The following is a 16,090-nucleotide window of genomic DNA, read 5'->3' on the forward strand; positions in this document are numbered from 1 at the left end:
GTGAGTATTTTCCTGCGTTTCAGTATCATCAGTCCCTTTAGTTTTAATCTTCTCGTGATTGCAATAAACTCCTACCAGTCTTTCACTCGCCGAGCCGCCCCGACTAATGTAACAAACTTTTTACCTCATTATGTGCAATGAAAGTAGCCTACAGTTCACGAATGAAGCCAAATATATTCTAAATGAAGTTTGAAAAGTCAACTCAATGGGAGATAGATCATTCTCCTTGCAACTGTTATCCCACCATTCAGAACAATCATTGGAGCATTTTCTGTTGAAGGTTCGGCCTTGTTCATTCCGAAGATACTAAATCAAGTCTGGCACAAGCAACGACTGAACGTCTTTTTGTCACGCCATCACGTGTTTTAAGCTGTGCTTGAATTTGTGTGCGTAGTCTATACAATATACATACATGCTGATTGCTGTTACTAACTCGCGTTCAAATAGGTAGTATTGAAATAGCAAGGTATTTATTATAGCTAGTCCCATATCTGTTCAAATGATAATTTTCGTGATTGAGACATTATCAAATTGTTCTATGTATCCTACAGTGCATGCCTCGTGTTCCATGACGACTCATTTTGGCGCGTTCTATTTTTCAGTATGGTTGAGTAAATAAACGGTGATGAGCAAACGACGTATTTGAGTCTCATGCAAGCTGTCGCCTTACGAGGGGGACGATTTTGCAAATCCCTCCATGGCGAAGGACAACCTATTTATATATGACATTGACGAGAATGCTGTGTCAAAAGGTCAAACAGTTGTTGCTCGCTATATGCAACGCAGCCTGCCGTGGACTCCTCTTAGCGACTTTGTCACGTGAAAATATTTGTTGAATAATGGAATCACCATCGAGCATCCCATGCCGTTCACTGGCGCGAACCGCTGTATTTCAATTTCAAGTGTTATTTATCGTCCCTAGTCATAGGCCATGTTTAAACATAATTGACTTTACTTGGGTTACCATATTTTGAAAATCGGAAAAGAGGAGACTTTTTCAAAATCCTAACATTTCGTTAACAAAGAAAAATCAAAACAGCTGATGTTGGAAGTCATGTGCTGTTACCCAGATCTGCTGTAAAAGCATATACAGGAGTATATATATACATTAGTCGGTGCATGGCACAGCGTACTTGTTGATCGCGTTTACATTGTGATGCAGGTTGCTTTCGTGGGTGTAATTTCGCTTTTTGTATTGAAACAGGAAAAGAAAAAGATAAGTGTCGGTTAGTTCATAAAGTGTAAGAATTATGCGAACCATGAATAATGACACTTCACACTGCAATTATTGGCGCAATTTTTAAGAATATATTCAGTTGCCGTGATGTAAGACTGTTTAAACAAGTTATGATAACATTAGGCTACTCATAAAAAAGATGCAAACATCTTCAAAATTATACTTTCTACTTTACAAAGTGATGTATCAGTAAGTAGTTATGTCTAAAAAATAACCACATGAGAAAGTTAACAAAACGTACTTGAGTATTCAGAAAAAGTAGAAATACTTCGTTACGTACCAGAGACCAATTTCGATGTATGTTAGTCTTCCAATACTCACAGCAACTCTATGTGCTATATCTTTCTTGGAACTGCTTCCTGTAGAAGTTTCATAATTCTCTCGTTTTGTGCTATCATCATTTTCGAAGCATGAACACAACATACTACGCATTTTTTTATTAAAAATAACAAGTAAATACTTGAACAATAAGACGAAAAGTAGTTACAAAAATAGGTTACATAGGCAAAAGTTTCCACACAGCGGATAATTTCTTTGCGCGATCCGCGCAATCACATAATGCAGTACGAAATATGCGCTTACTTAAAGCGAAACAGAGATATTAAATCCATGGTCGCGTCGATATGACCACAAGTCAGCGGTACACTGCGTAAATCAACTAGGTGGGTTTTCCGGGTGCAAATAAATTAATGTTTCGACATTTTACGCTTTTCCTGGGATACGCGTAAACGGGACTCACCTCACCTTATACATAGGCATGGATTGGATTACTGTCGAAAACCGGATATGCATCCACGCACGATTTTCGTTTATAGTGTAAGACATGCGGAGGCAGTTATGGTCAAAGCAGTCGTCGTTAGTTAGGGTTACCATATTTCGACATCCGAAAAAGATGACACGTTAAAAAAGTTACAATATGTATAATAGCGGACGAGGAAACGGGAAATGTAAACTTTTTAAGGGAAATAATTGATTGAAAACAAAGGTCATTTTTCCAAATCGACTCCCAAATGACCCGCATCCACGTTACAAAACCCAACATGTAAAATGTCAGTAGTTTAGCCGAATTACATGTTACGAATAACTGCAAGAATCCCAAAAACACAACCGTTGAAGCAACTAGGGCAATATATGCACAATCTACTCGAGTATTGCCGAAAACGTAAATTACATCGTTGCAGGCCACCTCCGTGTACAACACAGTACTACAATGCTTTCCGATGATGAAAACACTATGGAGTCACCGTCATAAAAAGCGATATTAGAGTGGCAAGAGTGTCTCTAGTCCCAGGCAGAGTTGCACAATTGGAAATTTCTCATTTTTTACAAATGCGATTAGAATCATAATTGTAGCTACATAGTTTTCCAAATTCCACCAGAATTAAAATTACCGAATTCCCAAACACTTGGAAATTGAATTAAATTCCGAATTGTAATGACACGCAACAGTAATCATAATCGAGTTCAGTTTATACCAAGTCAGGGCTCATTTTCATAAGCACAACAATGGCTGATGTATGTATACATGCACATTGTACAGTGTACACTAGGGCTCTTCAAAAATGACTTTTTTTCTCAAATCCTACTGGCTACTTAATAAAATTGTCAGGTTACCTAATTTAAGCCTGTACACAAAATTTGGTTCAATTCCAGCCAGTAACCGCGTTGATACGGGAGAAGAAAGTTTCTATTTATTATATAAAAACAAATATTAAAAAACACTAAACATTTCTGTTCACCCCATGAAAGTGTTAGGCTGTCTATAGAAACGATGGTCACCAAATTTGGTTCAATTCCAACCAGTGGAAGCGGAGTTATTGCCGTCGAAAAATTTGGATTTGAATAAAATAGTATTTACGATGAGCACCGCTACAATAAATAATTGAAGAATTGTCCACCGTAAATACTATTTCAGTCAAATCCAAATTTTTAACGAAAATAACTCCGCTTTGACTGGTTGGAATTGAGCCAAATTGGGTGAGCATCGTTTCTATAGACAACCTAATAATTTTATCAAGTAGCCAGTACAATTTGAGAAAAAAATGTCAGTTTTGAACACTCCTACTGTACCCGTGTGCACTGTGCAGCTAGCTTGGCTCGTTTCGCGCTATACAGTTCTCCTGTAGAATTTTCAGGAAATCAGAAATTAGATTAGAATTAGAGTACGGAAACACTTCACAAATTAGACAAGGATTCGGTTACAGGCATATCGCTCGAATTGGTTTAATGAGAAAGCAATAGAATTATCCGGTTATTCATGCGCGATCTCAGGGTTCACGCGCACGCTTCAAGCTTCCCCGCAGCTAGTAAACGTAGTGGCAGTGCTTGTCGTAGACTGCGATTTCGGTCTGTGCCGCCTTGGCAAAGTAGACCTGTCGTCATGCACGGAATCCTTGGCCTTGCGCTCGCTGAAAAATCGGCGAAACCCGAATTTCGCGATGCACTCCGACAGCACGCTTTTCCCGTCTGCCGCAGCACCCGTGCTACCTTCGGCACCCTCCGCGTCCCGATTATTTTGAACCTTTTCGTCCGACGCGATCAATTTTGAGGACGGTGTGCACGCGTTCTTGTTCTTATCAATCTCTGACATTATGAGGCTCTTGTTTTCAGACGCCAGCCCGTCGCGGCTAGCCCTAGTCTCGTAAGTCGCGCTTGGAGTTTGCGCTTTTAAAACCACGCCGGGAATACTGGAAGCGCGGGCTCGGTTTCCGGTATTTGGCTTTAGTTTCTGTTTCACGCTACTAGCGATGCGCTGTACAGTCCTACACACTACGTTGGAATACAGGAACGGGTTCAAGGCGCTGTTTATCGGGAGGAACACGATGGCTGATATCTGATACATCAGGGGCTGGACACGGTAGCCCGACAGCGACACCATGGTCGTGATGCACATCGGCACCCAGCACAGGAAGTCGGTGACTATCAGCCGGCTTATGCGGCGCCATATGACACGGTCTTCTCGCGAGCGTACTTCGCTGGAGTTGAAGGCTGAGCTTCTGCTGTGTCCTGAACAGAATAGTTCAGGTTGACTGCGATGTAAATGCACTGGGGTAGAGAGATATTGACCAGAATTTACATTTAGAGTTAAAAAAAAGGATTAGATAATTTGGCCGGATTTTTGAATAATTTAAAGCGCGATTTGGACTTGGACGTGGAATTTCGAATCATTTTCAATTATCGCACTACTTTTAAACAAATTTCAACTATTACCGGACTTCAACACGGATTTGGATGCGATGACAAACTAAACATTAATTAGATACAGTCGACTTGGAAGTATTCTAACGCATGGCCACTTGACTTAAGTATGGTATCGATAGGCTGAATCGACTTGAGTAGGCTGCTCCAAGAAAATACTAGGAAAGCGTTGCTAACCACTTCTGTTCAGAGGTGAACTAGGCCTTGCGCACCAACGAATCGTGTTCATATATATCTCAACTCAACTCAACTCAAACTTACCGCTGTTCCACGCGCTGAAACGTCTGACAGTGCATACGTACATCGTCGAATACGCGAACAGGATGTATATAAAAGCGACAAAGTCGAACAGTACCACACCGGCGGTATACCCCCAGCCGCTGTCTCCCACTTTGGGAAACAACCTGCAACATTCAATTGCATACTTTAATTAACCAGGGGTCTCAAACTTGGGTCCGCGAGACACTTTTTTAGGACCGCGAGGCGCCTTCCAATTTCACACGATCCCGAAATTTATGGAATCTTGGATTTTTGGAAAGTAAAAAATTATTTCGATACAATTTTATCAATTACAATTAACCTGATGACACCTGACGAAGGAGCGGCGCTCCGAAGCTCGTGTAATAAATGTAATTATTACTTCGCAAGTGGACAACGACGTTAAATAAGGTGTGAAAGCAACGAAGATCTTAATATTATTATCTAAATTAATGTTACGTTTCGTACTGCTTCCACTTTTACTTGTACAGTTTTCTAGACAAAATTGCCTACTTAGCGAATCCCGCAATTTCGACAGTAGCTAACACCGAGCAACTGCTAGAAATTTGTGACTCCACGATCGAAACTGCTTTTTTAAACTTTTAAATCTTTTTTCCTACATCCACAAGTACTTTTGACACGTTTTGGAAATGCTACTTCTACTTGATAAAATTGTTAGATTACCTAAAAACGCTGCATATCAATTTTGGCTCAATTCCTCCTACTAGTTGGAATTGAGCCAAATTTCTTGTGCATCATTTTTCAGGCTACCTAACAATTTTATGGGGTAGCCATAAAAATTTGAAAATATTCAGTGAAATTTGAAATTGATCGGCCCTAGCCTACATGGTATAGTATATAAACGTAATTCAATCATACCTCGGTAAGCATACGCTGTCCGCAGAGTAGTACCCGTACCACTTGTTCACCAAGCCCGCTTCCCCGCGTTCACCGCACACTTCCGAAAACAACTCGCAAAAGTTCGCCACCAAACCGGGCCATCCAAACCCGCCAAAAGTGTCCGCAGTTCTATTAGCAGCGTTCCAAGCCTCGTACACAAAGCTCCCAAACTCATCTTTCTCGATGATAAAGGAAGTGAAATGACGTAGCTTCGCCATAGGCTGCATCGCAAATGCCATGCTGCTGGTGCGTAGCGGGAAGAAAGCCACGAAAAGAGGTGGCAGCCAGCACAGCACCAAGACTCCGGCCACGAGATATCTGGCTTTAACCCGTTCGGCTTTGAACGGGCTGCGGACGCTGTAGAAGCGGTACGATGTCATCATGACCATTATCATGACGGAGGCTTGGCTTGACAGCATCGCCAGGGCGCCGATGCCGGAGCATAGTGAACTGGACCTCCACTCTTGCCACTTGGCGCAGTAGATGCCTTTGTACTGAAAGTATAATAGTCCTTTGTTACTGTCTGGTGGCGAGTAGAAGTAGAAGCAATGTCGATAATCATTACTCGAGTTGAAGTGGGATGAGCGATCTACAAGCAAGTAAAAGAGTCAGTGTTCTAGGACAGTGTTTCGCAACTTTTTTGACCTCGTGGACCGGTAAAACGCTAAAACGAATGTTGCGGACCGATGAACCATGAAAAATTAAAAAATGTACCCTAACTTTAATTACCAAAAATGTATACAACTCATATGTAAAGTTGGAACTTTAATTTATTGCTGCATTTTTGACGCTAAATTTTTTTACGCAGTTTTGATGAAATGTCAGCAAGGAGAGGCTTGCGAAGTACTGATAAAGACCACTGCCTTGATGGTGATGGTTCGGTTTTCTTTGAGAGAAAGGCGACTTCGCTGTTTGCTAGAAACAATTTCGGACAACACTCTTGCATCATTGTGACGTATGCCAAAAGTAGACCATTACCTCTCTAATACGAAACCAATGCACAAAAGTAAGATCCTAATTTCTAAATCGATTATAAGTTTGATGTTTCATGTATTTAAATATTCGACAAGCGTGTAACTTGTTGCATTTTTTAAATTGATATATAAAAATCTGATATATTTGGCGGACCGGCGGTTGAGAACCACTGTTCTAGGCCTAATTTTGCCGAAAATTGTAAACTATGCAGAGGAAGTAGTCAAAACAGGCTAGAGTACTCCAAAACAGTCGAATTACTCCGTTACTGATAAGCCTTGGTAGGCAAAAATATATAGACCGTAGAATTACGTACATTTCTCCTCAATTACAAGTAGAGGTACCGTTTCGAAAACATGCCAAAACTATTTCAGGTCGAAGTAGACAATGAAAGGTATTACATGTTCTCAAGTACCGTAAGTGGATTCAAAAAGTTAAGTTCTTTGAGGGGTCGCCTACTTTGAAAGATTATTCAAGGGTGACTGTTTACGAATGTTCAGGGTGCATCCTTGCCACTATATAACGGACTTTCGTTACTGACCACATGTGATTATAAGCACGCTTGTGTTGGGTTACAACGTTTGATAGGCATAAAGAACAGATTGACACGTCACACCCGCTACTAATCGCTTCACATTCGCACTCACTTCGATGGCTTTGATTCCCAGTGTCAAAAGATAAATTCCCATGAGGAAATCCGCTATCGCCAGATTTAGGACCAGGATCTTGTTGCAAATGCCGACCCTCGCGCGGTTTGTTGTTATCGTGCCGCGCTGATAGGCGATATGCAGTTCCATCGAGCACGCGCGTATCACCATCGCGTTTCCCATAATGGCCAGCAACGCTAACACCCACGTACAGGTAAGGAAAATCGGATTCTTCATCATGTTCTGACCTGTTGAATGGGTATGGTATTAGCGTACGCAATCGAAATATCAAGCATTTAAGATAAGTGCAGGCATTTAGGCATTTAAGTCGAAAAGTAAACTACGTAGTTATGAAGAATTGAGCTGGTAGTATTATATTCAGAGATGTTCAGTAACGATGTAATTTTTTGGGCTATTCAAGTATGTTTTTTCTACGTGCATTTATCATTGAAATGGCTTATGTTTTTACACTACCTCTATAGTCTATACTGCTACTTCAATGTCTTAGGTTAACCTACTTGTAAAGTACAAAGTAGATGGTGTTTGTCGACTACAATGGTCATTTACACCAAGCCGATATTCGTTATTTTTGAATCCGCAACTGCCGACTTGTAGCAAGGCCCCACTTCAAGGCTTTTCAAGACACCGCTTACACGGATGAGATGGCGAGGGGGAGCCTAGATAAACCTCCAACACTTGGGTAGGAATTCTGGAGTCGACCTCAGTCGGACTCGAACCCACAACCCATTGGTGTTGTAGCTGTGGATTATACCACTACGTTATCTCGCCACCAACATCCCTCTTATGAGAGGAAGTGTCGTACTAACTGGTCGAAATGGCGCCGGTATCATAATACACATATTTGTACTGTCCTTGGTTGTTTTGCGTTTGTCGTGAAGATCTCCGCTATCATTCCGAAGTAATCACATCTGATTAATTGCTAAAAGTATGTGACCATCGAATCTACTTTCTGAGAGTTCTCACTTGGCTACTTTTAAATCACTGACTTTCTACTTCCACTTGAAGAAGTTTGGAATGTCTTGGAAATCGCTATACTTGTACTTGTAATTGAGTAGAAATTTGCGTTTTTGCGTCTACTTCTACTTGAGTACGAACGCTGACAACTTTAATCACCCCATACCCTGATTATAACACTGGGCAGCAATTTTGAACGAAAAATTTATTGACTTCGATTCTGCACTAATTTTGGCGGTCAACTAACTAACGTTTTTTAGTAGTTCTACTTATAGTAGCAGTATTTCAAAATTGAGCAGTTCTAGTTCCAGTTCTAGCTCCAGTTGCGGATTTTGAGAAGTGGGTAGTTCCAGTTCTAGTTGCAGAGTTTGAAAATTTACTAGTTCTAGTTCTAGTTTCAGATTTGAAAAATAAACATTAGTTGACGAACAACTAGAAAGCACATGTATATTCGTTTTACGTCAATCGAGACAGCGGTGTTCTGTTGAATGATGTTTGTGCACTGTGTGTGTACTCTGTGCAGCCATTACTAGCTCAGAGTCATCACGACTAACAGCGGCGTATAGCCAGCGCATGGTGGAATTTTGGGGTCGAAATCTGTCCCGTTTCTAACTCGAAACCCCGTCCTTCGGAAATGTCCATTCTATGTCAAATATTTCCGATAAATTGAAAATTCAGTGCGGTTATTAACATCTAATTACTTCGGAACCCCTACACCAGAGATGGGCAATTATTTTTCTGAGAATGAGAAGCTGGAACTACGTTGGCGGGCCAAGTCAACGGTTTGCATTATATTCTGCTGTGTATTAATTTTCAAATGTCGCTAGTTCCGGTTTCGGTTCAAGTTGCGGGTTTTGAAAAGTGAGTAGTTCAGGTTCTAGTCTTAGTGGCAGATTTTGAAAAGCTGGTAGTTCTAGTTCTAGTTGCTAGTTTTAAGAATTGAATAGTCCTAGTTCTAGTTGCGCCTATTGAGAATCCAGTAGTTTGTATCAGTGTGATGAGTCATCGCTGAATCCACACATCAACCCTCGGGAAGTACTGAATGACTACTACGAACCATATTTTAGCTGCCGACATTACAATGGCATTGGTCACGGAAAATAATCTCAATTGAAACGTGTTACCATTATTGGGATACTCTGAATCCTGGCATGTGTATCAGATTCATTAGTGCGTACCGCTAAAAACCCACGTGCCATAAGCAAAGAAATTACTGAATCTGGTCTTGATCGAAAGCTACTGTTGCACCGATTCCGAAAATATAAATTAAAATAATGATCAGGCACTGATCCACCTAGAATCCGTCCTCCAAGTCTGACATATCGGCATTGTTCGAACAATCGGAGAGTCGCAACGGGTCATTGTTATGGCCATTGTGTTGCGGCTACCCGATTGTTCTGAACAATGCCGATATTTCAGACTTGGAGGACAGATTCTAGGTGGATCAGTACCTGATCAATATTTTAATTTATATTTTCGGAATCGGTGCAACAGTAGCTTTCGATCAAGACCAGATTCAGTAATTTCTTTGCTCGGGAAGATAGCTTTTGGATTGCCAGAAATCCTACAGTCGCTTACGCAAAACAATTCTCCACTCCAGCCTCAGCGAAGCGGAACGAAGCTGCAAGATCGGTCGTTGCCGTTCCATGTTTAATTGCTAGTGGAATTAATCTGTCAGGGATATAAATGAATGTAGACGTTTTCAGGTGATTTTGATACGGGTTTATTTACAATAAGAGCGCCTTCTAGCATTAGTTACACTTCCTTAAAACACTTTCGACAGCATCGTAATTTCATTACACAACCTACTAGAGTAGCCTACATGGTTATTGACGATATTCGTTATTAACATATTAAAATATTACTGCTTGGGCCGTTACGTCGACTACTCACCGCTGGAGAAACTGTCTTCGCTGTAATCACACTCGTCCTCGCCGAATTGGCAATCCAACTTGCCGTCTCCGAATTTCTCCGGAAGCAGCCCGGGTAGCTTGTGGTCGCTACAGTAACGCCGGCCGGGACAACCGACTTCGTCAGCGCCGTTATCGCAGTCTAGCACCATGTTGCACCTGGTATAATATCTCCAGGTCAAGTTTTACATTAACGTTGAGGTATAACGCATTTGGACATTAAACATGTGAACTACACACTGTGAATGAAAAAACGTGTATTTCACGTATAAATGTAGGTGAAATTCTAATAATGTCAACTAAGCATGTAGCAGGGAGCAGTTGTTTGTTTGTTTTGGGGTATTCATGGTGTTTGTCGACTACTATGGTCATTTACACCAGGCCGATATTCTTCTTATTTTCCGTAACTGCCGACTTATAGCACGGCCCACCTCTAGGCTTTTGTAAGACACCGCTGACGCGGATGAGCAGTTAAATCAGGGGTGTCAAACATACGGCCCTCGGGCCACATCCGGCCCGCCAGACGATTTCATCCGGCCCGCGAAGCAATTCTGAGTATATTGAAAAATTCCTATATTTTACAGTACATTTGTAATAAATGGCGAGATTTTTTGCACGAAATACTTTCATGTCCATAGGGCCCATTGCAACCACCCGACCACGACGGTGTGGTTTCACTCTGTAGTTACCACTAGTAAGAAGTTGGTGAAATTGACAACCAATTTCAAGAAGGCAAGAAGTGTTATGGAACAATTGCCAAAAAAGTAGTTATGCACAGAAGCGAAAACGCCGATGCGGAACCGTTATATATGCAGTTTCAATGGAATTTATATTAGTTGCACAAATATATAATCAAAATATCTATGGTCGCACTGCTGTGTCTCTTTCGACCCAATAGATACCCAGATATAAGAGAAACCCGACCCGCGGTCCAATAATAATAAACCAGATTCCAACGTCCGCGTTTCCAATTAAATATCTTGTATTCCTCGCAACGCATGTGCAGGGCTAACGCCAGATTACGAATAAATCAAAGGGAGCATAGAATATGCCAACTTATATCGTTCCCAACGCCGCTGTTTCAGCGGTTCTTACTTCTCAAGTGTATATTCAACCGGACAATCATCGTATTTTTGCCAATTCATTTGTTAGCGAATAAAGGTGTTGCGACTTGCTACTTAAAAAACCCCATCCATGGTCCTTGTATTATCTATATCTATATGCTTTCAAGGTATTCAAGTGAAAAGCAAGAGCATGAGGTAATATATTATAATCCGTTGAGTCGTCCGGCCCGCGGGCGATTCGAAGGCTTGAATCCGGCCCGCGACGCACTTTGAGTTTGACACCCCTGAGTTAAATGAATCTAGACACTCACCTCTCCAGTTTATCATACGTGGAGTTAGAGGAATCGTTTCCGCACGCGATCCTATCGCATCCGACCTCGTCTGTGGCATTAATACAATCCACCAACCCATCGCATATGTAGAAATTGTTGGATTCGTCGTCTATCTTCGCGCGTGCTGCTTCGTCGATGGGCATGCAGTTATGTGTGCCAAGCAAAATATGTCTACAGAATTCCGGCGTTTCTTCACATTCCGCCCCGCATTCATCATCCAAATACAAGCCACATCTTGGACGTTTATCGCATTTAGTCACTTCGATGTCATTCAATCCATTAGGAGCACACGTAAAAAGACTTTCTCGTTCAGAAGTTGTGTTTATGCATTTCGGACAGTCTTTCAAAATAAGGCCATTGATATCTGTGAATTCGGACTTGGCAAGGCAACTGTATCCAACCGTACTGTTACCCCAAGAAATTTGATCACTGTTGCAGTTGCGTTGGCTCTCGCAGAAGGCGACGGTCTCGTTAGATTTGTGACGACACAGGCATTCGTCACTCAAATCCAGACAGTCCAATATGCCGTCACAGACCTGCTTGATGTTGATGATCAGCCCGTCTAAGCACTGGAAACATTTTTCGATGTCTAGCGTGCCGTTATGCTTAAAACATATGTCGCGTTGATCGGGACAAGTGGAATAGACAGTCAAAGTCGGATCATTAGCATGACGCCATCGGTCAATCAGTTCACGTGGCAGCGTGCATCGCTGTCCGTTTACCTCTGGTGTTTTGTAGAACGTTTGTAACGGACACTTGAACCCTACTTGTTGCCTAGGCTCGTCTTCGCCACCGGCACACGAGCGGGCACCGTCGCAGAAATCGGAGAAATCTTTATCGCGGTTTTCATGCTCTCTGCACTTGCCACCGATGTACACGGTCGTGTTGTCGCATTTCATAACGCTCTGGAATCTGACGTCCCGCGAACAGTTGAATTCGTCGTCGTTCAGGTCGATAGTGCAATCGCAGGGCTGAACGAGTCATAAGGCGTTGAATGAAGGAAATATGCATCAGTAAAAAATATGTAGGCTCAATAGACTCACCAGAAAAGATAGAAACTAGAATTGAATGAGAAATTTGCTACTTCCTTTTATATATATATTACATGTTACACGTTATTTAGTTGCAGTTTATGCATGATGAAGTCTCAGTAAAACCACCTACTTGATTTTGAGAGTTGGGTATCTCTTGCTTGTTATATGTACTGTTATTAGACTGTCTGGAGTCGCTAAATTGTACTGTCTAATTTAATTAACTACTGTTTTCTTGGATATCACATCAAACCGCTACAAGCGAGTAGTATAGGCAACTTTTAAACAGACATAACATTTTCGGCATCGTGACGTAAAGTAAGTCCGAAGCAGACCCTGAAATCTCCACACTACGTCACCATTCTGCTACCCAAGTTCAGGACTTCTATCGTCAGTCTGCGAACCCCGAAATGTCCTGGTTCGTGTGAACGCGAATGGGGACATATGACGTCACGTTACGTCATATTGCTAATTCCAAACTTTAGATATAATAATGTACAATGTACATTGTTCATGATACCTAGCGACGACTGATGCCACAATGCCGAAGTACATGCTGACTTTTTAAACGCCACCTAATGCATCAGCTGGAACAATAAAATGCTATATATTTTCAAAAAATCGCTTTGCCAATAATTTCGACGAGGAATCGGCTAGACCGGACAGATGTATTTTCAAGAGTTAAACACCGGTTTACTTGCGCCAGATATCATCCTACAAACAAGTTATATAGTAGCCAACACCAACAACCCAATCGGACGGATTTGGTTTTTATGATGCAATAAGGATATCAAATAAAGATAGATTCCGCACGCCTGATGATTTTTTACGTGAGACATCGATGAATTCTTCATATCAATTTCGTTGATGTAAATAACTGATTGGATGACTAAGCACAATTCACTTAATTCCTGCATGTAGTGTGTATCGTTCTTGCTGTTGTGTGATAGCGTGCAAAGCTCAGAGAGTCGCTAAAGTTTCACAAACAGAAAGCTGAATATTCCGAGCAAACTTTCGAGCAAATAATTTTTAAAATTGGCAAAGGTGGATGCCCGTTTAGTGCTGAATTTCTTTTCATGCTGCCAGCGCCATGCGGAGAGTGGTCGGAAGTTGAAATGCATGAAAGCCATATATGTTGCGATCACACTCAAAGGCGTCGTTGGAAACGTTATGTGTCTTCGCCATCACCTTTCTTTGTGGAAATGGATTTTCGGCACTCGTTCATATCAAATCGACAGCACAGATTTTCAAGACATGGCCGCGTATTTCAAGAAAGGCAGCTACAGAATTCGCTTTGAAATGAGCAGAGCTGGTCAAAGTAGTCAGGAAAGCTACTCAAGTAAAAGTAGAAGTAGCGACAAAAAATCTACTCAAGTACGAGTAGAAGTACTTGTTTCATAAGCAACATAAGACTACTTGAAGTAGAAGTAGAATTGACTGACTTTAAATCTACTCAAGTAAGTAAGTAGTTGTGAAAACGACTGTAATTCGTTCGCATGGACTGTCAAAAGCTGCAAATTTAGCTATGCGAAAGGTGCAGACTGCAGAGCTTGATTCATAATTATGCATACCAGGAGATATCCAATTTTCGACAGCATAAGCATTCGGCCGCATCATGGGATGAAAATGATAGTATTGATATGGAAATGCGATACTAATCCTCTGTTTACTCGAACAACCCGTTTTAGAAAATGTCATGGTATGACGCTCTCCCCCATAATTATAATGCCCGTAGTTTAGTCGAAGAACAATACGGAGAAGTTGTATTGGATACGGTGTAAGCATTTTGCGCGATTAGTAAACGTTAATAAAAAATATGATGGATCGTAAAAATGCCATGTGTTGCTTTATTTCCGGAAATTAAAAGCATTACTACACTTGCTTGTATTCCTCAGCATGTATGTTCTCCAGACAAAAGAACTGAAACTAATGCGAACTCAAAGTATGATAATGGGAATTGAAAGAGAAATACAAATACCACTTCTAAAAACCGGAAATATATTTCATGTCTTTTTTTCCATAAAGCTTCAAAGGTGGTCTGCTAAAACAGGTGTAACATTCAAGAAAGCCGGATACTCCAAATTAGTAGGACACGTCATGGGCTGCTAGATTACGATATGATTTAGGTAATTGCCAGATTGCGAAACGGTAGTTTCAAACGTTATGGTGGGCGATATTTACTCTGATGAAATATTTGATATGGGTGACAATGCGGTGTGAGGGCAACCATGCGATCCGGTATCTAAATTATATTCACTGATACTTTCGTGAAAACATATTTGTCACTCCATAACTACTTTGTGCGAAGCGCAACAAAGGTTCCGGGCATTATTTCTTATTGGGGGATTAAACTACTTCTACTTGACAAACTGAAAATAGCGAAAAGTAAGTAAGTAGATCAAAAAATATTACGAAGTAGAAGTAGAAGTAGAAGTAGAGAAAATCAGATCTACTTGAGTAAGTACCAGAAGTAGAGGAAAACTACTTGAGTACTTCCAAAAAGTAGAAGTACTTCGTTACTGACCATGACCACCTCTTGATATGAGACAGGTGGCCGAGAGCTAAATTTGAACTAAAACTGTGTGCGTGTGTGTGTGGGGGGAGGGGTCCGCGTGGGTCCGTGACTGTTCAACAGGCGTCCGCGAAGACAAAAGGTTGAGAACCACTGATGTAGTGCGAAGCTACACAAGTTGGTAGAAATGAGATGTATGCAAATTCGTGATCAAACCGCAGCATTGAGACAGGGTGCAGTGAAATAAATTAATTCGAAAAAATACTAAATATGATCTAATCGTGATGTAGAACAGGCATTAGATTCTTTGGGGGTCGCATAAAAGGTACGAATTTAGCATTCCACGTCATTCATAGATACTTTTGTGACGTCATCATGAGTGATTCTCGAATACTCGAAACATATAATAATATAGCATAATATACTCGATTCAATATCGAATCCAGTGACTCTCAAACATTTTCAGACACGCCTCCCCTTTGATAATGGTGAATATTTTCGCGCCCACCTTATCGTATCACCAAAAAATGTTTAAAATAGAATCCAGAATGTTCGCAATCCCAAGACAAAGTTTGATAGCATGGAATGTTATCACAATTGAGAGACCTCTCCAATATGAAATCTGGACTATACATAGAGCAATATTTATGAGGTAGAAGCAAATCGCGTGTTACGCGAAAAAAAAACCTTCAGTTGGATGTATCATGTGCAACGGTAGCACGTAACAAATACATATTTTGGCGATTTTGGTGTCTAATCCCTTCTATTTTCTGACTTGGGCATGGCTCAAACGTATCTGACCATAAGCAAAACCGCAATATAATTAGGATTATTGCCATTGGCTGAAACTTGGAAGTTTCAGCACAAATTAAACTCATTCCGAGTTCATAAACTTCATTTCCCTCCGGCTACTTCGCGCCCCCTTTCACATGCTTTCACTCCCACAGTATGAGAAACACTGACTAAGTAACTCGAGTTTGCCTTGTCCAAGAGGTGGATCAATTTATAATGAGATCCGAGTATATACATACCGTGTGTTGGATTATGCAGTTCA

At 41.1% G+C, this 16,090-nt stretch overlaps 2 protein-coding genes across 3 annotated transcripts in view; one reads left to right on the forward strand and one right to left on the reverse strand.

Annotated features, from left to right (window-relative positions):
- The window catches only part of LOC145442755 (metabotropic glutamate receptor 7-like), a 37,468-nt gene extending 36,834 nt beyond the window's left edge, over positions 1 to 634 (forward strand). The window contains exon 23 of the mRNA XM_080320743.1: positions 281 to 634. The gene's annotated coding sequence lies outside the window, so the exon portion shown is untranslated. The remainder of the gene's footprint in view (positions 1 to 280) is intronic.
- Positions 635 to 1,659: 1,025 nt separating this feature from the next.
- LOC145442928 (uncharacterized) overlaps positions 1,660 to 16,090 on the reverse strand; it is a 188,668-nt gene continuing 174,237 nt past the window's right edge. For both annotated transcript variants that reach the window (XM_080320980.1, XM_080320989.1), the window contains exons 3-8: positions 11,473 to 12,464; positions 10,081 to 10,256; positions 7,213 to 7,460; positions 5,573 to 6,087; positions 4,697 to 4,839; positions 1,660 to 4,243 (exon numbers count right to left, since the gene is read on the reverse strand). In XM_080320980.1, the coding sequence (XP_080177106.1) occupies positions 3,525 to 4,243; positions 4,697 to 4,839; positions 5,573 to 6,087; positions 7,213 to 7,460; positions 10,081 to 10,256; positions 11,473 to 12,464 (2,793 nt within the window). In that variant the 3' untranslated portion in view covers positions 1,660 to 3,524. The remainder of the gene's footprint in view (positions 4,244 to 4,696; positions 4,840 to 5,572; positions 6,088 to 7,212; positions 7,461 to 10,080; positions 10,257 to 11,472; positions 12,465 to 16,090) is intronic.

The sequence above is a fragment of the Botryllus schlosseri genome, chromosome 1 (assembly GCF_051294905.1).
Source record: "Botryllus schlosseri isolate E-star chromosome 1, Bs_hap1, whole genome shotgun sequence".
Taxonomy (NCBI): Eukaryota; Metazoa; Chordata; class Ascidiacea; order Stolidobranchia; family Styelidae; genus Botryllus; species Botryllus schlosseri.